Consider the following 22,206-nt stretch of genomic DNA (forward strand, 5'->3'; position numbering starts at 1 on the left):
GAGAGGATGCCTGCCTTCACCCTTCCAGTATGGCTTTATAAGCAGCAGACTGCTGCAGAGGTTGGAAAAGCAGGAGGTTATGAGATCCAAACTGAATATGGAAAGATTTGTAGAGTGCTTCTTACTTTTGCCTGCCTCCTAACCATACTTCTACACACTAACACAGAAACACGCTTAGGGAGTATAAAATATTATATGTAAGCGGGACTTTTATCTTTTCCCTATCTTTGATATGCCAACAAGCTGGCATATTTAGCACTGCACTGCTCTTTTTTTTTTTTTTTTTTTTTTTTTTTTAATTTCAGCTTTTGAAGATATAAAATGGCAATGAAAGAAATAGAGGGAAGAAAGTTCAGATGAATAGCAGCCGAGTAGTATTTTAGTGTCTATCTAATTATATCCTAAATTGATCTATTACAGTATAAACTAATTAGTCCTTGTCAACATATGGAGTATACTATTTTATAACAAAATATCTTAGTTTATGCCTAATTTTTTTATTTTTTTTCATGTTAGGACACATCTAGAGATCAAGCTGAATATTTCATGCATATATTCCTAGCTATATGAATTTGTAAAAAGAAACTGCTATTACGTTTGATTTTTTTTTCTAGATTTTTGACTGTAGTTTCTACTGCTTTGACTTTCACAAATTTCCACACCTGTCGTTTTCCAAGATTGTCTACGGTTCACTCAAGAATTCTTGAACAAACTGTTTACCTGCTATTATCTCCATAATTATTATGATTAACTTATACTTTTATTTTTAATGATATTTTTCTAAAGTGTTTGTACATGGATAGCTGTAACAGGCTGCATGTGGATATCTCCAGAAACTATCCGCACACACTCTGTAGAGCAATAGATATGTATGAAACTGTATATGTAGACAAGTATTAGCAGGGCTGAGGTCTCTCATTGTTCCTTTCTAACTCTTAAATGGTTCTTTGCAGCTCTGACTATTCTCCATGGAGCCATCCGTTTCAGGTTCAGAGCCACTTTATCCCTTTGATTTACTTTGTTCCGTGATCTTCTCACAGCAGCACTCCCCTCCAGGCTCCAGCACAAGAGCACTTTTGCAAGCAGAGGCCCTGTGGCAGGGTGGGTGGCTCTGCTTTCCTCCTGGCCTGCTGCCACCACTCCTGCAGGAACCTGAGCTGAGCAGGGCTCAGAGGCAGAAATTTCCTGTGCATGCAGCGTAACAGCCTCACTGACTGCACCGGTGCACACACGGTCTCCCTGTGCAGACCAGTTTTTTTTTTTAATAAGCAACTTCAATGCAAATGTACCTTCCTCAGATGGTGCATTTATTCTAAATGGCTCTTGCTGGTTTACTCACACCCTGTCCTGTCTCTTGCTTTGGGAAGCTGTTCCACTTGATCGTTCGGTCTGCCTCTTTGAGTCAGTGGTGGCAGGGGAATTATAAAGGCGACGAAGGCGCAGCCAAGTCCCAGGTAGCGCGTGCCAGATTTAAGCTGATTTAAGGTTGTGCAGCCTGACTCTGAAACTTTCTTCGCACAAGGGACAGCTACTTTTGGACAAAATTGATTTTTTTTATTTTTTTTTTGTCATCAGTGTGCACCTGGCAGGGTGAACCTGTTGGGTGTTGCACACCTCTCAAAGGCAGCATGGTTAGTGGGGCTTTGCAGGTCGCGGGGCTGCTCATCGGAGGCATTGGCATGATCGGGACATTCGCAGTCACGGGTATGCCCCAGTGGAGGGTGTCTGCCTTCATTGAGCACAACATCATCGTGTTTGAGACCATCTGGGAAGGCCTGTGGATGCACTGCATCAGGCAAGCCAACATCAGGATGCAGTGCAAGGTCTACGACTCCGTGCTGGCCCTCTCTGCGGACCTGCAGGCATCCAGGGGGCTGATGTGTGCTGGGTCAGCGCTCTCCTCCCTGGCGTTCCTGGTTGCTGCTGTTGGGATGAAGTGCACGCGGTGCAGGCAGAGCAGCTGGCCGGCCAAGGGCTATATTCTCTTGACGGCTGGGCTCCTCTTCATCCTCTCGGGTGCCATCACGCTCATTCCAGTCTGCTGGGTTGCCAACACCATCATCAAGGACTTCTACAATCCTGCAGTCAACGTAGCACAGAAAAGGGAGCTCGGTGAGGCTCTCTACCTGGGCTGGGTGGCTGCCTTCTGCCTCTTGGCAGCCGGAGCCATATTCTGTTGCTTCTGCCACTGCTGTGAGAAAACCAGGAGCTACGGCTACTCTGCACCACCCCACTACCCGCTGCACAGCCAGCATCTGCACAGGACCACCGAAAGCTCATACTCCAGGAGTCAGTATGTCTAGATGCCTCCTGCCTTTTCCTTTTGATTTTTATTTTTTAAGCATTCAATCTGCCTGGATGTACTTCAGCGTTCACAGGAAAGGACAGCTAGAAAGCTGGTGTTGCCTCCTGTCCCGTGACTGCTGCTGCATTTTGAAGCTGCTGTTACCCCAATTGGGCTTTGCTGGGGCTAGTGCTGCAGCACGTACAGCTGTAATGACAGCAAGGTGACTGTTGAATGCTGTTTTAATAGTAACTTGGAATAGCTTTGGGGTTGTGTGGCTTTGCTGTTGTTTGCATTTTATGCAGAAACCAGAATTAAGGGGTTTACAGTTCCACTGTGATATGAAGTACTGGCCTACTGAAAATAAGAGGAGAGTTAAAGAGCTGGTTCAGGGTTTGTTTTTTTTTTTTTCTTTTTTTTCTTTCCTGGGAAAGAGGGGATATCAGTGAATAAAGACAAGATAACAATGGTTTAAAAGGAAAGCATTCACAAGCAGATTGATTTACTGTAGGTTTAATGGAGTGTTGCATGAAGAATTTATTCATCAGAGGAAGGTAAGCTGAAATACATGAAAAATATCCCTTATTTCAGAGAATAAACATAGCTCTATATTCATCCAAAATATAATCTTTTTTGGTGAAAGTGACAATTTCTTTTGTAATCCATATAGGCCAAACTCATTCACATCCTTCTTTTTAGAAGCAGCAGTATTCCCTTGCAAACTCCTTGTGGGTCACCACATTTTGCAATATTGCATAGATCACAAACACTGTTTTGGCTGCCTGCCACAGGATACGGTGATGTATATATTTTTAAAAAAACATATTTGGGTCAGTCAGGCCCATATTTTTACTAAGACCCACTTGTACCAGCATGGTTTATAGGCATAAAGAACAGCATTTTCTCAGTTCACATTAGAACAAGGTCAACAATATTTTTAATAAGATCACGCAGCCGTGATAGAGAACAATGTAATGAAACTAAGTCTACTGAAAAATAAACATAGTTCCACACAAACTAATTTAATAGATGACCAAAATTAATCAATAGTGGTAATATTTTTAATAGAATTTTGTAACCCCAAACCTGTGGAAATCAATGGAATTTTGCCTTTGACTTAACTGATTACATGATTCAATTTGTGGTGTTTAATGGAGATCAACATTTTTGCTCTAGAGTTTGATTGATGATTGAAATTATTTTATACAAAGTTTATGATGTGATCTGTATTTCCCTAGTAAATTCTTTAAGCTATTACTACTTGAAAATTTGGAATCGAATTCTTAAAATAACTTCATAAAATGCAATTCTGAACAAGCTAGAAAAAAATGTGTGCTAAATCTGAAACTGTCTTTTCGTAGTGTTTATAAGATGCATATTAAGATGCACCTCTGTATGTGACTTTATTTTTCTTCCTTATTTTTAATCAAATTATTTCTACATATGTATATGTATAATGAGTGTGACCTTTCTGTAATATAGCAGTGTGTTTTCTTTTCACATATTTCCTTTACACATACTTTGTTTGTATGCTGTCATTAATGTTTATACCCAAGTCCAGTCCCCTCCCTCCCCCCTCCCCCTTTTTTTTTCTTTTGAGACAAGAGTGGAGGAGCAATCCCGTTGTTAGCAGCATGTTGTGAATATCCTACATGGGACCCGCATCTTGAACACCAGGGTCCACAGCAATGTCTGTAATAGTCACCTGCTAAAATCAGCCCTCTAAAGGGTAGATGAAAAATCTTACTCAGACTACTACATGCATGTACTGGAGCACTGTAGTTATCTCTGCTGTTAAAACACGGAGTGATTCATATAGTATTAATCTATGTGTTTGAGGAAAGCTTCAGTGGAGAGTGAGATAAAGACGACAACTCCGTAAAAGCCCTGTGCATATTGAACTCTGCTCCTACATCAGATAGCGGTATCTGTTCCTGGTAAAGCACACAATGAGGTAGTTGTACAAATGCAAAAGAAGATGCACGAAGACTGTAAGAAGACTTCCAAAAGTATCCCTGGAACAAAGAGGAGCACAGGTATCATGGACTGTGAGTAGGACTCTAAAAGATTTCACAAATCTCACCTAGAGATCCTATATATGCTACAAACAATTCACCTTATTACAATAAACATGTATCCCCTGGAAGCACCTCCTGTGCATATCCAGCCATTTTCTTTAAACTGTATCTTACCTGCATACTATATCTTCAAGTGCACTGAAACTAAGCTTTGCTTCTAAATGGAGCTGGCCTACAGATTTGTGTGTTAAATGAACCTTTAGTGGTCTGAGCAGAGGGTGCCATACAAGGCAGTATATCCAAGTTCAAATCAGCTGTCTTCAACAATAAACTTCCAAATATTGAATCCTGTAACTTGGAATTAATTTTCTTGCTTACAAACAAACAAAAATTTGGGGGGAAATAAGGAGCTTTTCCTCTGTAAGTGAAAGCAAGGGTCTCTTGCCTGTTCACCTTTGTCCTGCACGTAAGGTACTTGTATGCATTCCTGCAATATGAAAGGGATGTGGAGCCTTGCCAGGTTCACTAGGCACTTTGTAAATGACTGCACAACTTGCAGGTCAGAGGAGAGTAATGCTCCATTTAACTCAGGTGAGTGAAGGTTCAAGATTTCAATCACTGCTCAGTGATTCAGCAGCTAGGCTTTCATTTATAATGAGCCTCTTCTGAAATTCTCCTCCAGCTGCTGCTGATGCTGTTGTGGAGGTCTAGAAGATAGAGCTGCTACCTGCATTTCTAGGCACTACTTTCATTGGACCTAGGCAGTGAGGTGGTGAACACACAGGTGGCAGCAGAGCTGTCCTTTCAGGAGCTGTTTGTGCAGGCAAAGTAGCAGTGCCATAACACAGCCTGAGCGTGGCTGAGCTCTTGTCTTGAATGGCCTGTGAAATAGTGAAATACAGGAATGGCCTTACTGTTCTAGCCTAGAAATATACAGACATCTGCTACTGGCACCATCAGAGACAGGTGCCTACACAGCAGCAGAAGACAATGATGCCAACAAAGCCAACAGCTTCAGGGTTACTGTCCCCACTTCCAGCCTCCAGTACTCACGGTATCTTTGTCTGGGATTTGAGACCTTCACCAAGGATCATAGTTGGACCCCACACAGCAGGTACAGTGGGCTTTCTGAGCATGAGGCATGATGCACAGCTTCCCCTTCCTGCTGACCTGTAGAAAGGGCAATGTAGGTAACTCCAGCCCTGTGAAGGTACCAGCCAGTTCCTACAGTCCTGACAGTGGCATGTTCCCCACTGCCACAATCTTGCATTGCAGAGCAGAGTTGAGAACCTGAACTGAGCCCCTCAGCCAGTTCCCCCTATCTTTTGCAGTCTGGATGCTTATAGCCCTTGGGCTCTTCCTGCTTCTCCACCATGAGGCAGTCCCCAGGCAGCAAAGCAAGCTGACCCTATTGCTCACCATGCTGCCTCCCCACTCATTACACTGCCCCATGGAGCTGGTGGCCACAACATTTCCCTTTTAAGCCTTATCAAGGAACTGACACCTAAGGGATGTAGGCCACAGCAGTCCTAAATATGTGTTGCTTGAGGAATTAGGAGAAGGCTGACTAAACAGCTAGTTTACCCATGTACAGCTTGGAGTCCCAACATTAGTTCCCTTCATTAGTGGGAGGTGGTCTATATAGGGTGGCCAAAAAGGACAAATAGGAGGAAAAGACAGTGTGAATGAAGCTCCCTCCAAAACAGGTGAGAGCCATGAAACAGTCCAGTGCTCTTCTCCTGGAATAGATCTGCCAAAATTGTTCCTGAGTGATCTTTATACAACAAAAACTTCTTGAGATGGCTGCACTGCAAAGTCCTTAGCAATCTATCCCAGTGCTTAACTATCATTTTCATTTAAAAAGTTTTTCATGATGCTTAAGCTAAATCTCCCCAGTGATGGACCAGCTAAAGCTGCTCCATGATTTTCTGTCTCACCAGCAGCAGGCATAGAAAACAGACTTCTGCTTTCCTCTAAAGAAGGCAGTCTCTCCTGTGTTTCAGGACCGTTACCATCTGGCCTCTTGAACACCTCTTGCTTAATTTTATCATCTCTAATTCTTTCCTCACTGGCATGTTTGTTAAACCTCTCCTTATTCTTGTTTATCTCCCCTGGTTGTTTTTGGCTGTCCCCCCTCTTTCTTTAATGGCCCAAACTGGACAAAGTATCCAGGGGATGCCTTGCCACTGCTGAGCACAGTGAATACAGTTATTGCAGGTTGTCATAATCTAGGGTATATTATTCACAAAAACAAGCAAATATTTTTCTTGAATACATTAAGTGAATTTCATTTCTGTTATTCCAGGCTTCAAGGTCTCCAGCTTTCCTGCGTGGTGGGACATAATTATTGACAGTGCCTTGACCAACTGAGAGTCTAATGCAAATTTCCTTGCTGCAGTTCCTCCTTTACCACTGGATACCTGAGGATAAGATGACGCCCCGGAGAAATCCCTGGCTCCACCAGTAGCAGAAAGCAACATCCTGCTTTCCTTCCTACATATCCTTTTGTTGTTTTACTCACTCATGTTTTCTGTATCCACATTACATTATTTTTACTCTACTCCATCCCTTCAGCGTCTCTGTTAATTTCCCACCACTGTTTCAGGTGCTTTGACAAGGTCCAAATGGATTAGATTTTCTCAACTTCTATTTTCTAGAAAATGTTATCAAACAAAAATGAATCTGTTTTTGCTAAGTCTGTGTTGCATTTTATTTAATTTCCCATTTACTTCCAGGTATTTATTCTTTTCTTCATAATGGATTTTAAATCATATTATACTATTAGATTCTGACTAATGGATGTCTAGTTGTGCACTGTTTTTCACCTCCCCGCTCATTCCCTTAGTTTCACTGTTCTCCAGACACACAATATCACTCCTGATTTGAAACATACACTAACAGCCCTGGCTACAAGATTTGGAATTGTATGCCTTGAATTTCCTTCAGTGGAAATTGCTCTCTTTTCAGTTTATGCTCATAAAGATTTGAAATTTGTTGCCTACCGTGAATAGCAATTCCATTATGCTCTCCTTCTTCTATATCCTTGTTGCAACTTAAATTCAAAGAAGAGGGACTAATGACTTTTCTTAGACTCATACAGCCTAGCATGCCTCTTCCCTTGCTGTTCTGCATTATTCGTATGCCTGTAGCACCTATTCCTATTTTACTTTTGTAAAGCCTAACCTGGATTGACTTTTATTGACTCTCATTTTCTCCTTACATTTTCTGACCTCTTAGATTCATTTTCTTTGCTGGTCAGTTACTTTTTCTGTTCTGTTCTACCAAATAGCTTCTCTGTGGAGTTATTAATCTAGTTGAGTGTGGACTTCTACAAGTCTCTCTTTCTTTCCCATGGGATTCACATTCCAGACACTTCCTAAGGAATTTTGAAACCTCATCCACATTCATGTCCCCAGGCTGTTCAGCCTAATTAGTAAAGAAGAATATGATCAGGATTAGGGGAGTAGTTCTCCTCCAGTGCTCCATGCATTTTCACTTCATTGACAACGGTCTTCTGCAGGGATACAGACCCTTTCGCAGACCCAGATCCTTCACATACCGTCTCGTGCCTCACAATGTGAGCTCCATTCTAACCTAAAAGCGTCTTGTTTGATAAGGCCTTTCCCTTCCCTCCATTTTATAGCTGTTTCTAAGTCAGACTGCACCAGACTATTTTCTGTCTCTTTTCCTTTCCATTCCCTAACTTCCAGGCTCTTAACTCCCAACACATGGCTGGTAGAAATAGTTATTAGACATTTCTTCTGCTTCTGAAGCATTGCACTGTGTGCAGTAATACTACATGAATTACTCCATGTTTTGACAGCAGAGATAAGTACGCATTTCAGACCTGGAATGGAAGCAGCTACTACTTGATCATGGAAAAAGACATTCATGTTTTGACTGACTACATTGTACTCTGTGATTAGGAGCAGTGCTGTATTGCCCCCACGGGGGAGCAGCGTGTGCCCCTTGCGGGCAGTGGGCTGTCACTGGGCAGGGACACACCAGCCCCTGGAAGATGCATCAGTGTACAAAAATGCAGTGACTGCGGCGCATCTTTGGAGCTGCCACGATTCACAGTGCTCGAGAGGGTGTTCTGAGAGCATGTGACAAAAATTAATTGCTTCCTGCAAAATACTCCTGCTTTGGCCTCTGTGCCAGCACAAATCCAAAGTGATTAATGACTTCCAGGAAGGGTGAGCGCAGGAACAGCTGGTTGGCTGGGCAGAGCTTCACTTCACTGCATTCCCTCCTCTCCCTCTGTTGGAAGGGGACTGAGCTAAATCAGGAGATGAACAGTGCCAGCTATGCAGACCTGATGGTACGGGTCTGTGCTGCTCCTTCCTAGTGGACACCCAGCTTGTCAGCTGGGGAAAACAAGCCAGGATATCCCAGAGAAGAGATGACTCCTCTGGGAATCCTAAGGAGGCTGGAGCCTTAGGAACATCCGTGCCAGAAGCATAGATGTTTGATAAAGGGCTCTGGATTTGGGTTGAGAGAAAAAGGAGATGGGTTGGGGGTAGAGGGTGACAGTGCTGTGGGTTGAGATGCCAGGTTTGGGGATGTCACTGGGTACATGAGGCTGGGGCTAGGGGTGGTGCTTGTTTTTTATTTATTTATTTATTTATTTATTTATTTATTTATTTATTTATTTTATTTTATTTTTTATTTATTTATTTTATTTATTTTTTATTTTTAACAATGTGGTTATTAACATTCAGGAGGTAGGGTTTTTGAGAGGGCAAAATGAGAGGTCTATATATACATGGGATGACTCTATTATATACACTGGACAGGCAGGAGCCCAAATTATGATGGAGAAAGATGGAATAAAAAGCCCTGTTTTAAGAAATATGTGACTTGTTTAGTTTGCTGCACCACCTGGCTACTGGAAAGCTAGTTCAAGGATGTATTGTTATGCTGTGCTCCAAAATCAAGCTTTCTTGGGATCCTGAGCCTGAGAGGTTGTTTCTAACTGTATCAGGTAGCCTAATAAAAGCTACAACTTCTTTGTACCAACTTTGCCTCTCATCTATCTTTAAGCCATCGCTGCCACAATATAACTTATCCTCCTCTTCTATTCCATCACAGTCAATCATTTAAATAAAAGAGTTCTCCTGTGCTTCATCCAGTAATAGCCTAACTGTATACCCTGCTGCTACCCCTTATGAAAACAATCAATACCGTCTTGGGAATTTGCCACTGTTATATTTCCAACAGCCTAATGTGAATCAAGCAATCAAATGCTCCCCAAATATTTTCTAGGGGAGTGCTTTGAGGTCCTGTCATTAAGCAGCCGAGTAAGATTGCATATTTTCTGGCATGTTCTATTTCCATCATGGTGGCTGCTCCCTGTACATAACTACTGAGGTGACAAATACCTTGTAAAGCCTGAAGCAGTTTAGATGGATTAAATACTCAGAGGAGTATTTAATATTTTATTACTGAGAGGTTTTATTATACAGAACTCAAGTTCATTCACAGTGTCCAGGAGTCAGGCTTCCTCAGACATGGAATATCATTAAGCCTTTGGCAGTTCTGTCAGGCTGTGGATTTCAGGCATGCTGAGGAAGATGACTAAAACCAAAGTCGTTCTTTTTGATTCAGCTGTCAGACATGGGTTGCCTCAAAGCTAGAGTTAGAGGTCGATACCCCAAGTACAGTGCCTACTATGTGTCTGGAGGAAATCCTTCTCCAGGCTACACTGAGCAGATGTTCATCTCACTCCAAAACGTGTCAGTCTTGATGAGAGGGGGAAGGAGATGTGGCTTCATCTTTTAACATACGTGCAGGCAGCATTATTAAAGCAAGCACTTATAAAAGTCCTCTGTTGGCTTCACTCCATTAAATTAAAACAGAATTAAATTAATTTTTGCTTCACTAGTAGGTTGGAAATAGAGTAGTGAATCGAAATACCATAGAAATCAATGGAACCACTACCTAAAACGTGTGGTTAGCTTTTGTAAGGAATTGAAAACCAAGAGGTCACCCCAGCATGTAGTGAATTGCCCAGTGGCAGCCACAAACAGGCTGCGTAAAACTGATGCCATTCACATGTGTTTCCAAACCAAATGACTTGCAGATGATCCTAACCTTATCTGTTGTACATTTGATGCAGATTTTGCATGTAAAGGATGATTGAAGTCTGCATGGCTTCACACAGCACCTCTGGACAAGGTGACAGGATGCAGAAGGACCATAGAGCCACTGCTTGGTGGACTCCCCATTGCCAGGCTCTGCAGCTGAGGTTAGGCAGCGTTGCAGCCTTACTGGATAGTTAAAGCCTCCAGGATGTTAAGAGACTTAGCTGTAACTCTTAATAATTATTAAAGTGTGCTTTTGATAAATCTATATATTTGCCTGTTCAAAAAAAAAAGTTGTTGAACCTTAAATTTAGTTCTTTATCTTGTCGAATAACCAACCTATTCTTGACATGAATTCGTGATGATATATATACACATACAGACTATGTGTAGGTGTTCGTGTATGAATAAGGACTGTAAAATTCAATGTACAGAGAAGATATACAAAGAGGAATGAAACTTGGTTTCTAGGAGGCAATGATGTTTACATTATTGATGCTTATAATTAATTAAGCACTGGGGATCATTGACAGGTTCTGTTAATCTTCTGGACTGGAGATGCTCTGCTTCCTATTTTTCAAGTGGCATCATCATTTTAAAAGCTAGGGAGGGAATGTAAGGTACTCCCTCAGGAAAAGATTCAAATTAACTTCCTGATTTGAGGGTAAGAGAAGATGTAAATCCAAACAGAGACCCAGAGGAAGATTAAATGTAAAGCCTACATGCTTCCTCCATTGTCTGTTTTCTTCTTTGAAGGCAAATCTTGGGGTGGACATGTTTGCATAAGAACTGATGCTCTCATCTTGAGGCAGGTAAGCATGCCAACAGCATGACAGGATGATACCCAGAAGAGATTCACGGATGATACACAGAGCATGGTGAGACTTCTGAGGTCTAGACAGGCAGAAAAGGGGTTTTCCTTTTATTTCTGTGTCTGTCACACCATTGTGTCTGTCATACCCACCATGTAAACATGTATTTAAATTCTACTTTGAGAGATGTCTGCTTTTCAGAGTGGTTTTGTGAGTGAATTTCTTTCTCAGAGATAGGGTGAACCTTTAAATGGAGGTACAGCTCTCTAGGGTACACTAGTAAGAGCTCCCTACAGGCCAATCAAACAGAGGGCTTTTTCACAAAATATAAATCTTCTGGTGATCAGCAAGTCCAGGGACTCCTTGGCATTTAAAAGGTTGGTAAGTTTTTCCAGTTCTCATGAGTTTCCAAGATACTGGTATTGTTTTTTGATTTTATTTTCCAGCCTGTCTCTTGTGGCTCATTTTCATTTCTGAAATTTATCTTCAGGTTTCAAAACTGTCATTTATTCATCTTTTCCTGCTTTCTTCCCCTCAGGTTTCAATAACAAGAACCATTCTGCCACTGGACAGTACAGGGAGCATCATAGCCTGGGTGTTCCTGCCTGACACCTACATCCGGATGTCACTCACCATAGGTACTACTGCCAATTAGAGATCAAAAAGCACTCAACTGCTTAGCACTCTCTGGATGTATTCTTACACAACTAGCATATGATGCATTTTTATAGTATTTTTGGGAGCAGTTTATTTTCTATACAAACCGTGCCCTGACTGCCTCAGAGTGTAATTTTATGCATGACCTCAACAGCTGACCCTCCCAGAGTCATGTAAGGAAAAATGATTTCAGAGCAATCCTACTAGATAAGGCAGTCAGATAAACAGATTCAGGGCATTAGGCATGGCCAGCTATCCAGCTGCGTATACCTTCAAGAGTTGGCTGCCTGAAAATGTTACATGAAGGGTTATTCTGTTGAAAAAAAAAAAACCACAAACCACATTTAAATGCTAGCTTTGAAAAGGCTTTTCTATAAAAAAAAAAAAAAAAAAGTTTTTACTTTTTGACATTAAAATAAGAAATCAAAATTAAGTTTTGATAATTTAGAGGTGAAAATGTTCTACAAGCTGAATGGAGATGGGACTCAAATTAAGTACCACAGGTCTAGCTTGCAGGCAGTCTGCTTTTAAGAGAGCAGTCTCCTGCCAAATGAAGCAGTTTCTTTTGGACAGGTAGCCATCTATGACTTTGGATTTCATCTCTGCTATTTTATCTTTATGGCGTCAAGCAAAATGCCTTATCTTTTCTTCAACATAAGAATCTTTTTTTTTTTTTTTTTTTTTTTTTTTTTGCATAAGCAGAAGAATGATGCAATATTCATCTCTATAAGAACAAGTCCAAGAACATATTTGATTTTTAAAGGTTAAATTTGACATCTTAGCTGAGGACATTTTTTTTTTCCTGCCCAGATTCATGCTGTCAGACTTGAAGACAAAAAAAGAATTACCCAGAGCCCTTGGGAGTATTTTCCACATGGACGTGTAACGTTACACTATATAACTCACACTACCTGGCACTCTTTCCTTTCAGCTAGTGATTATAGGAAGAAGGGGATTTTGAAGGCTGTGAATGCTTTAGATGGGCAATTCACTTTTCCCTGGGTTTTAGCGTTTGCTTTGAATACGTTACACCTAAGGCTGTAACTGAATGAATTCCATCAAAGTCAAAGTCTGATATTTCTAAACACACACAGCCCACAGCACAACAACCAACAATCTAAGAGTATGTCTTTCTTGGATAGCACTTCTAGGGGCCTTCATTGTCTTTAGCCAACAAGTTTTTTAACAAGCCATATTGGTTCAAAGAGCTGGGGTAACCAGAAACACTTCTATTTTAATAACACCTATGAGGTGTCATCATATACTATTATCTCCAGGTAGGGAGAAGAAAGCAAAAAAAAAAAAAAAATCATAATGAAGCAGTTATTCCTAACTTGCCCAAGGCAAATCAATCTTTGGTGTGCATTTTTGTTCAGACTTGTAGCTCTGTGTAGGCCAAGATAAATGCTTATGGGAGGGATCTCTGACTTCTTTCAATGTGCATTATATACTGAAAGAAAAGCTCACCCTTTTCAAATTGTACAACTGTTACTTGGAGATTATTAGCACAGAACACAGTAACAACACTATCCTAATACTGTCCTAACAGGGAGAGATTCTCATAGAGGATTATTTCCTAACAGTGATCTTACTCCTGGATTCAGAAGGAGAAGCTGTGAAACCCTGCCAGCTATTTTGTCATCCTTGTGAATTATGCAGCTGGTAGAGTAAAGCTTTGATGTTGATTGGAATACTTGACTTTCCTGTACCTGTCTAATATCATGATTATACTTTTGTGTTTGATCAAAACGAGGAATCTACATTGAAGACCTACACCAACTACTTTCCAGCTTGATTTAAAATAAAAAAATAATAATAGAAAAAAATCAGATGTTTTCCCAGGGTTATAGTACTTAAAAAGTAAGCCCCACACCAAGTCTAAGATTAGCTTTTGTCATAAGAACAACCATAATGACCTATTTTATATAATATTTTAGCAGATGGAAGTTCAGACTTTCTGCACTGAATTTCAACATAGCTGCAATCTTGCAGTTAGGAAATGATTAGCCCTGCAATTAGGTGCCTTTAATTGAATCCCTGGCACTTGCTTAATTATAACATCACTACTGACACAATATGAAAAGCAGTAAAATCAACCCCTCCCTAGTTCCCCATTGGCTGGAAACTTGTTAAGCTTGATGGGTAGGTGCAGTAGTTGGAGGGGATTTCAAAGCAAATAAATAGCAGCTCCCTCTAGCTAGTCAGAAATGGATTTCCACCTGTGTGAACCTCCGACTGGGGAGAGCTGCTCTTAAAAAAACTTAACTTGCTGTATGAGGAAACTACCAGAGAAAGTATTGTCTCTCAGGCTTCATAATTCTACGAAAGAGTGATTTTGGAAGACTTGCTAGGCCACTTTGCTTGAGGTACCTTTTTTTTTTTTCAGAAGGAGCATGGCTTGCTGTGCATTACAAATCACCGGGCTAATATTCGGAGGTGTGGGCATGGTCGGGACTTTGGCAGCTACAATTATGCCACAATGGAGAGTTTCTGCCCACATTGAGAGTAACATCGTGGTGTTTGAGACTATCTGGGAAGGACTGTGGATGAACTGCGTCAGCCAGATGGGCATCAGGCTGCAGTGCAAATTCTACAAATCTATCCTAGCTCTGCCCCCATCCTTAGAGGCATTCAGAGCCCTCATGTGCATTGCGGTGCTCCTGTCAATCATTGCCTTTTTGTTGGCCATTGTCGGTGTGAAGTACACTCGCAGGACCAAGGAGAATCCCCAGAGCATCAGTATCTTCATCCTGGTAGCTGGAATTGCCTTTCTCCTGACGGGCATCCTCGTTCTGATCCCTGTGTCCTGGACTGGTGGCAGTATCATTCGTGACTTCTATAATCCAAAAGTCCCTACACCACTGAAACGAGAACTGGGAGCTGCTCTCTATGTGGGCTGGGCGAGTGCTGCACTCCTCGTTGCTGCAGGAGCAATGTACTGTAGCTTCTGGTGCTGGGCTGGTAAATCCCCAAAATCCAGGTATCCATCACTTTCTCCCAACAGATTGCACAAACCTGGCTCTGCAGGAGGGCCATCCGTAAGCATGCAGGCGTATGTGTAGCTGCTACCTGTGACCTTTCTGCTTAGCACATTGATATGTACTGATTGAATCAGTACCTAACTAAACTGTGAGTCTGTAATGGAGGAACAAATTTTTTGTTTGCTATTTACTATTAACATACATATCTGATCTCTAACATGACTACAGGAAATGTTATTACACGGGCATTATGTTAGACCTCAGCCTGAAGAAAAATCTCACTATTTTATAGGAATGAAAACTGGCATGGGAACAGCAGCAGCTAGGAGCCTCTCACAGAAGACTAAGAGAGTATGGCTGGGCTGGAAGGCGGGCATCTATTGTGCAATAGTACCTTTGCCCTCCCCTAAGCCTGTGACATGCAAAGGGAGCAGTGCATTTATTCTAAGGTAAAGTTTTTGTCAGGACTGTCCCAGGACAGTGATGAGAAGCATGGATTGGCAGCATGGTGGAAGCAGTTGCTGAATGACTGGAGAAGCCCCCAGTGATCTTATTTTCAATATCAGCACACAAATGTTCATGCTCCCCTGTTAGAGATCTTTGTGATTGACTATGTGCTTCACAGATGCTTGCAGAGTTGATGTATACTTCGTACCTCTTCTGCAGGGCACAGAATCCATCTCGTGGAATAATAAATTTTTTATTCACTTCACCAGCCTTTGTCATGAATGTATTAGCTTCCCGTTGCCTAGTACCTTCCATCTTTAATGGTTTCTCCTGTTCTATAGATAGCATCTCCTCTTCTATAAAATTCAGGACAGACTACCTGTCTTTATGCACTTTAAAGCACTGTGGTAATGTCAAGTATAATTAAACAAGCCAGGCAAATGTAAATGTGCAATCCCCACTTGCCCATTGGGGGATCAAGAGTTCCTGTCTTCATCTTCCATTATCCTCACAAAAGCTAAGCCCCAATGTTGTTCTGACTGCTTTGTGTTTGCAAGACTCACTTTAAAGCATGAGCCAAGCAGTCTGATGCTTGTCCGTCCAATGTGCAGAATCCAACAGTATTTGCAGCTATTATTATTATTTTTTTTTTTCACAGCTGAAAACTTGGGACCTGCTTTTGAATGCATGTGTATCACAATATTGATAAGTGACCAAAGAAGTTCCATTTAAAAACAATTTTTCTTGTTCTTCACACAGTAGTTATAGATGGTACCATTTCATTGATAATTTAATGACACAGGTAGACAGCTTGATCCTTTTCTATGTCTTTGACTGGTAATCTGAAAACCAGGTTTAATGACTTTTCAAGTTATGCAGAGCAATGCCTCTATATGTTCATTCGACTGTTCAATTTGAAGAACATAGAAAGCTTCATTTAATTAAATAAGCCTTTTGTTAACTTGACTTCAGATGAACCTAAATGAAACAGTGCCATCAAACAGGGATATTCATGATATATATTAGCTAATGTTCATTACACTTAGGGCAAACCATCTTTTAGTGAGAATTTTCCACCAGAAACAGGCTTAAAGTATCCTGCTCATCACTTGAACTGTCAAATCATCACTTATTAATTCCAAATAAGCCTGTAAGAGAACATTTGTAAATAGATTTTCTGGTACTAAAGTATATATTTTGATGTTGCCTTATAGCTGCTGATGCTACCATATTTGTGGTACACACAGTGCCACAGATGTGTCATAGCAGCTCTCTTTGGGCCAGACTGCTCATTTCAATGGAATTGTGCTTCTGAGTTTGGTTACAGTTTATACTACTCTGAAGAATTTCACCTGTTATTTTATTGTATTTTTGTCCTATAATACATATTTTGTTTAATAAATGTTTGGTTTGTGAGCCAGAATTTTGGATTTTGGATTGATTTAGATCTGACATTTGTGATTAACCCAGCAGAGGATGAAGACATTTGTAATGCAAATTTGATACACACTTATATGTAGGCAATGGATTTAAATTACGATGTATGCAATATAATGCCACTTTATGTAGATACAAGTGCTTAAGATGTAATAAAGTGCAGTTTTCTACAACATTAATTAAAGGATCCTGAATGCTTCCACTATCAGTGGGATGATCTAGAAATCAATTTTGAACTGGGTGTGCCATTTACAGTAGTAGCATTATTTTCAAAGAATTTAAAGATGAAACTGCTCTATTTGAGCATTTGGCATTCATTTCAAAGAAAACCTGAGCTTTTTATGTCTAATATTAACACCTGATGTCTGCAAATTACTCCATCTTTTTCTGTTGCCAGTTAACCTAAAGATGAGCTCAGACAAAATCTCTGATCTCAGACAATAATATACTTGCGTATGTTTGGAATCTGACCTTGATTCCAACTGTACAGCTAGGCTGGACTGCTGTTTGGATGTGTGGGATTTTATTGACACAAATGGCAATTTCCAGTGATGTGATTTAGCGCTTTACACTCACCCACATATGTTTAAGAGCCTGTGGCACTAAAATCTCTGAATTCGATAAAGGAACAAATTTCTCATGAGAAGCTAATTTGCAAGAGATGTAACACAGTGGTTAACTTTCTGCCTTTGAACAGAACAGAAACTCCTTTGTAGGGGATGCCAGTGTGGGAGAAACCCATAAAATGATTACAAAATATTTTACCTCTGTATGTGAGGAATGTATTTGTTTAAATAAACTGTATGGGTGCATTTGCATCTGTTAAAGGAGGCAGAGTTTTTTTCTTCTTCCTTTTCCCCTATTCAAAGCTTGTGATGCGCAGAACTGGCTAGCTGGAAGCTGCAGTTTGGAGGTGTCAGAATGAAAAGGAAGTTCTAAGTTCTTTAACAAAACAAAACAAAACAAACAAAGGAAACTGTGGGTGAGCATCAGAAATAAACTTCTGCTCTTCATGAGTTATCTGAAGGTATCGCTTGGCAAGAGCTGGGCTTGACAGGAGTGATGGAGGATCTTGCACAGGTCTCTGTGGTCCAATGTGGCGCTTTCTAGCCTCTGGCTGCCACTCCAGAAAAGCTTCTGCCCCTTCTGGATTATACCCAGACAGACCTGATCTCAGGTACCCCCATGTGTCTATGACAACTGTTGGTGCTTATTTAAATGTCTGAATGCCTCCTTCCTGTGTGATACGGATGAGAGACAAGATTCTCAGAAACACGTGTACTGCAGTGAAGACATTTAGGGAAACAGCCACTTCTTCACACTGCTTAGTGCACTAGGGCTGTGGAAACAGAGCAGTGGTTACACGCTACATGCTGGAGGACCAAGAGGAAGCAGGGCATGAGGGCAGGGCTATTAACAGGACTTTTATCTCAGAAGAAAAGGACTAACATGTGGGTGTCATTTGATGTGGATGGGCTAGTGATTAGTAAAACATTCTGTCAGGTTTTCATGTGCTCTGCTTCTATTGAGGAGTGGAGGTGGTAAACTTCGCTTTGGTGTTATGATGTTCACATTTCTCTAGGCACAACTGTAAGAAACTTCAGGCCTGCCATATTTGTTAATAACAGTTGATTAAATATTGTGGTTAAATATTTAGTTTAATATCCTGATGTTATCATATACTTTAATATTTTGTAACTGCAGGATAGAACTGAATAGCTGATATTTGGCTATGTATTTGAAAAATATCTGAAGCCTTCAGGTTGTTTTTTTTTTTTTAAATATTGTATCATTGTTTCTTTTCTTTCCTTTTCTTTTCTTTCCTTTTCTTTTCTTTTCTTTTCTTTTCTTTTCTTTTCTTTTCTTTTCTTTTCTTTTCTTTTCTTTTCTTTTCTTTTCTTTTCTCTTTTTCTCTTCTCTTCTCTTCTCTTCTCTTCTCTTCTCTTCTCTTCTCTTCTCTTCTCTTCTCTTCTCTTCTCTTCTCTTCTCTTCTCTTCTCTTCTCTTCTCTTCTCTTCTCTTCTTTATTTTTTATTTATTTTTTTATTAAAGGGGATGAATGTATTTCCCTATTGCAGGAAAAGACAGCTTCAGTATTTTTACAATGTCCTTTTCTGATTCAGTCTTGTTTTTACATTATGTGTTAGGTTTTAGTAGATAATAAACAAAGTGGGTCTGATTCCTTGGGAAATAAAATACACAAAACTGATTTAGTGCCGACTTCCAAGACTTGCCTATAAGAAGTTTCCTGAAGCAAGTCAATATTTCAAAAGCTGGTCCCAAAATGTATATTCATCTCTGCGATGAAAAGATTGTGGAGCAAATAATCCCCCACTAAGATGCAGCCAAGGGAACATATTTATGACAAAAAGTGATGGCTTAGCAAAACATTTCATTATAACAGAAAGATGAATCGGATGGGTTTTGAGACAAATGAATGCATGCAGTCATCAGTCCTGATATGCAGAGACAAACCTCTGTGGGCAAAACATTATCACTAAACAAGTTTATGTTAAAAAATGTTGCAACTGCCCTGAAAATCAACAAGACTCAGAAAGTCAGAAATGGGATCTTGATTGTGTCCTTCTGATTGACTATAACTGTCCTTTTGAAAAAGGCACAAGAAGTCTTTCCAGGGGAGTCCTACATCATCTTTGAAAACTGGGACAGAGCTGACCCACCAAACAAACACTTCCTTTACTTTCTCTCTGGTACAGAAATGTTCTCTGACTTGAATGCTTTGGTAACCTAATTTGAGTTTCAGAGTCCAAGTAAGACTAATATGACATTTTATGACTACGTTAAGTAACAAAAAGAAAAAGAAAACAAAAAATACCCTGATATGTAGGACATTTACAGCAGAAAAGATCTGTGACAGTGCTTATTGTGTTCAGTTGCCCCTTGCAGAAAATGTTCCAGCTGTCAATGAGGACAAACCAAAAATATTCAAAAGCACAAAGATTTTTTTTTTTTTTTTGCAACATCAAGGAACAGAACTGGCTAAGGAAAGGGTTGTGATATCAGTGCTAACAAGCCACGTGCACCCACAGAGTCAGCACCAGAGGGTCTGTTCAGTTCCAGGTATCAGAATGGAAGGACACTGGTGTGTCCTCATGGATAATATAAACAACAACATCATTTTAAAAACAATTAAAGGGAAAAGGGAAAATACTATATTGAACTCTTCTGTCTGTACCAAAAGAAAAGCAGAATACAAAAGGCTGCTAGAGAATCTTATCGCTACACTTGCAGTCCTTTAAAAATGAAAGAGTGAACTACTTTTACCATTAGGCTTTTTATTCTTTTATCCTGTCATTTACCTGTCCCTTCTAAAAGTCTCCTCACTTGAATATATCATCACCTGAACAGTGTGAAGTTTTGAGGCATTATAGAAAAGTAAACTTTACTGTGCTTTTACTTGCTGTTACCAGCCAATTCAAATAGGAAGCACAGTGGCACGTGTGTACTCCTGCAGAGATTTTGTATCAAAGTGACATTTTTCTTCAAAATGCCTCCTTCATGTAGGTCCTACAAACCAGAAGAAATCTTGCTGGTAAGATGAGTTTTAAGAAGAAGTGTCATTTTAATCAAGAATTCTGGATCTGCCTGTTATCCAGGAGTGCTCACCGCTTGAGTTGTAGTGATTGCTGCTGTGACAAGGGAAGCAGAGCTGGAGAATCTGGAGGCAGCTCTGTGCTCTGAGGAGGGAACTGACAGAATTGCCTCAAGATGTTTGAACTGATCATCCTACTTCTGTTGCCTCAATAATAAACAAACACTACCTGTATGTCCATTACTAGCAATGAATTTAACATGCAGTTCTCTCCAGCATTCCCTTTTTTGTTGACACCTCACTTCTTCTAATAACAGCAAGAAGAGCTCACAATTTAAATGACAAATCCAGCACCTGTGTGGAAAAAAAAAAAAAAAAAAAAAAAAAAAAGACACTTAAAAAATAGAAACCACAAACCCATCAAGTTCTGTTCTGTCAAACTGAATAATGCATTAAACTTGCTAAATCTCTGTTGCCCATTTCTGCTATGGACCTTAATCTGTGGTCTTTGTCTCATTACCGTGAAGTAGTCCCTGATTGCCAAATGACAAAGATGATGATGCTAGTACATTAGTGTTTCAGCTTCTATCCGATGGATGAGTGACTGACAGAATGATAAGCAATGTTTATTCATTCAGAGTTTCCACTGTAATGCCAGATGGTGCTGGGAGATAGAAAATAATCTCTAGACCCCAACAAACATTTCCTCGCATACTGTCACATTCATCCTGAATTTAGTAAAAATTGGCAATGTAAACTCCACGTGTTGAAGAAAAGTATGTTGTTAACTAAGTACTTTTTGTGAGGCCAAGTTTCACAGGTTAGCCTGAGTCCTGGTCTCTCAAGGCCCAGCATGTTGCCCATTGACACATCCAACATGCCAGCCACAAGTTCTTACTGCACCAACCCTGGTGGCTGCTGCAGCCATGCAAGTGGAGATGTGAGGAAGGCCAATGCTGGTGTTAAGCTCCTGCCTGCAGCCCCAGGATAGAGGACACACGACAGCAGGGCTTTGCAGGGCTATAAAGGAACAACACTCTCATTCCCTTGCATGAAGGCGATTGTGTGCCAGGCTGATATTGTCTGGCTGCAAGACTCACCCTGCCTCCTTACACTCATTTCCTGCTTCAATATGGGTTCTTCACAGGCCACAGCTTCCTTCATGGCATGTTCACCCCCTATGGAATGAGTTCTCCACAGCCTGTCTGATGGTTATATACTCGAGCATCAGCTCTCCACAGGCTGCAGGGACATCTCTGCTTGGGTGCCTGGGGCACTGCCTGCCCCCCTCCTCCTCTGCCCTGGGTGTCTGCAGGGCCATTTCTCACGATTTCCCTCAGTGTTCCTTGCTGTGTGGTGTTTGTCCTCCCTTCCCCAGGCTGTCCCTGAGGCACCACCATCTTAGTGCCATGCAGAGAGGGCCTTAGAGCCAGTGAGAACATGGTGCAGCCCTGGCCTCCCCTTATACAGTAGCTCTGCAGCACTCCACTGCCAGAACCTGGGCACTTGCACCTATGTGTAACCCCACAGAAAATTTCCTGCTGAGTGCAGTGGTGAAGGATGGCTATGGGGCTGCCAAGGTGGTGTGATGCCCTTCCTGCACACCAGCCCTCAGCCCAGAGAGGTGAGCTGGCCTGGGACAGGGATGCTTCTGTGGCTGGACACTGCTCAGCCACCACCAAGCCCAGATGGGACAGCAGCCCCGAGGGCAAGGGTGGCATTGGAGGTGGGCAAGGGTGCAGGTAGATCGTGTGGCAGCACCATACTGCAGCCGGCCTTGCGCACCATCAGCCTGACACTGGGTGGAGTGGAAGATGTTATGGAGCCTGTTGGTGCATGCAGGGGCTTACATACCCTGTCCATAATAGTGTAATGCAATGTCTCTGTGTCGGGGCTTGAAGATCTCCTGGAGCCCAGGTTTTCACATGTCCATGG

At 41.1% G+C, this 22,206-nt stretch overlaps 2 protein-coding genes across 2 annotated transcripts; both read left to right on the forward strand.

Annotated features, from left to right (window-relative positions):
* The first annotated feature begins 1,628 nt into the window (after nucleotides 1-1,628).
* LOC116501909 (claudin-8-like) lies at nucleotides 1,629-2,303 on the forward strand. Its single transcript, XM_032207550.1, has one exon. It carries the CDS (start codon nucleotides 1,629-1,631, stop codon nucleotides 2,301-2,303), a length of 675 nt encoding a protein of 224 aa, XP_032063441.1.
* An 11,944-nt stretch (nucleotides 2,304-14,247) lies between these two features.
* On the forward strand, nucleotides 14,248-14,916 carry LOC116501963 (claudin-17-like). The gene has a single exon (XM_032207626.1). The coding sequence runs from the start codon at nucleotides 14,248-14,250 to the stop codon at nucleotides 14,914-14,916; it is 669 nt and encodes a 222-aa protein (XP_032063517.1).
* Nucleotides 14,917-22,206: the final 7,290 nt, after the last annotated feature.

Source organism: Aythya fuligula, chromosome 1 (genome assembly GCF_009819795.1).
Source record: "Aythya fuligula isolate bAytFul2 chromosome 1, bAytFul2.pri, whole genome shotgun sequence".
NCBI lineage: Eukaryota > Metazoa > Chordata > Aves > Anseriformes > Anatidae > Aythya > Aythya fuligula.

Excerpts from the sequence above, each read along its gene's own strand:
- LOC116501909 (XM_032207550.1), top strand. The coding sequence starts at position 1,629 with ATGGTTAGTGGGGCTTTGCAGGTCGCGGGGCTGCTCATCGGAGGCATT.
- LOC116501963 (XM_032207626.1), top strand. The coding sequence starts at position 14,248 with ATGGCTTGCTGTGCATTACAAATCACCGGGCTAATATTCGGAGGTGTG.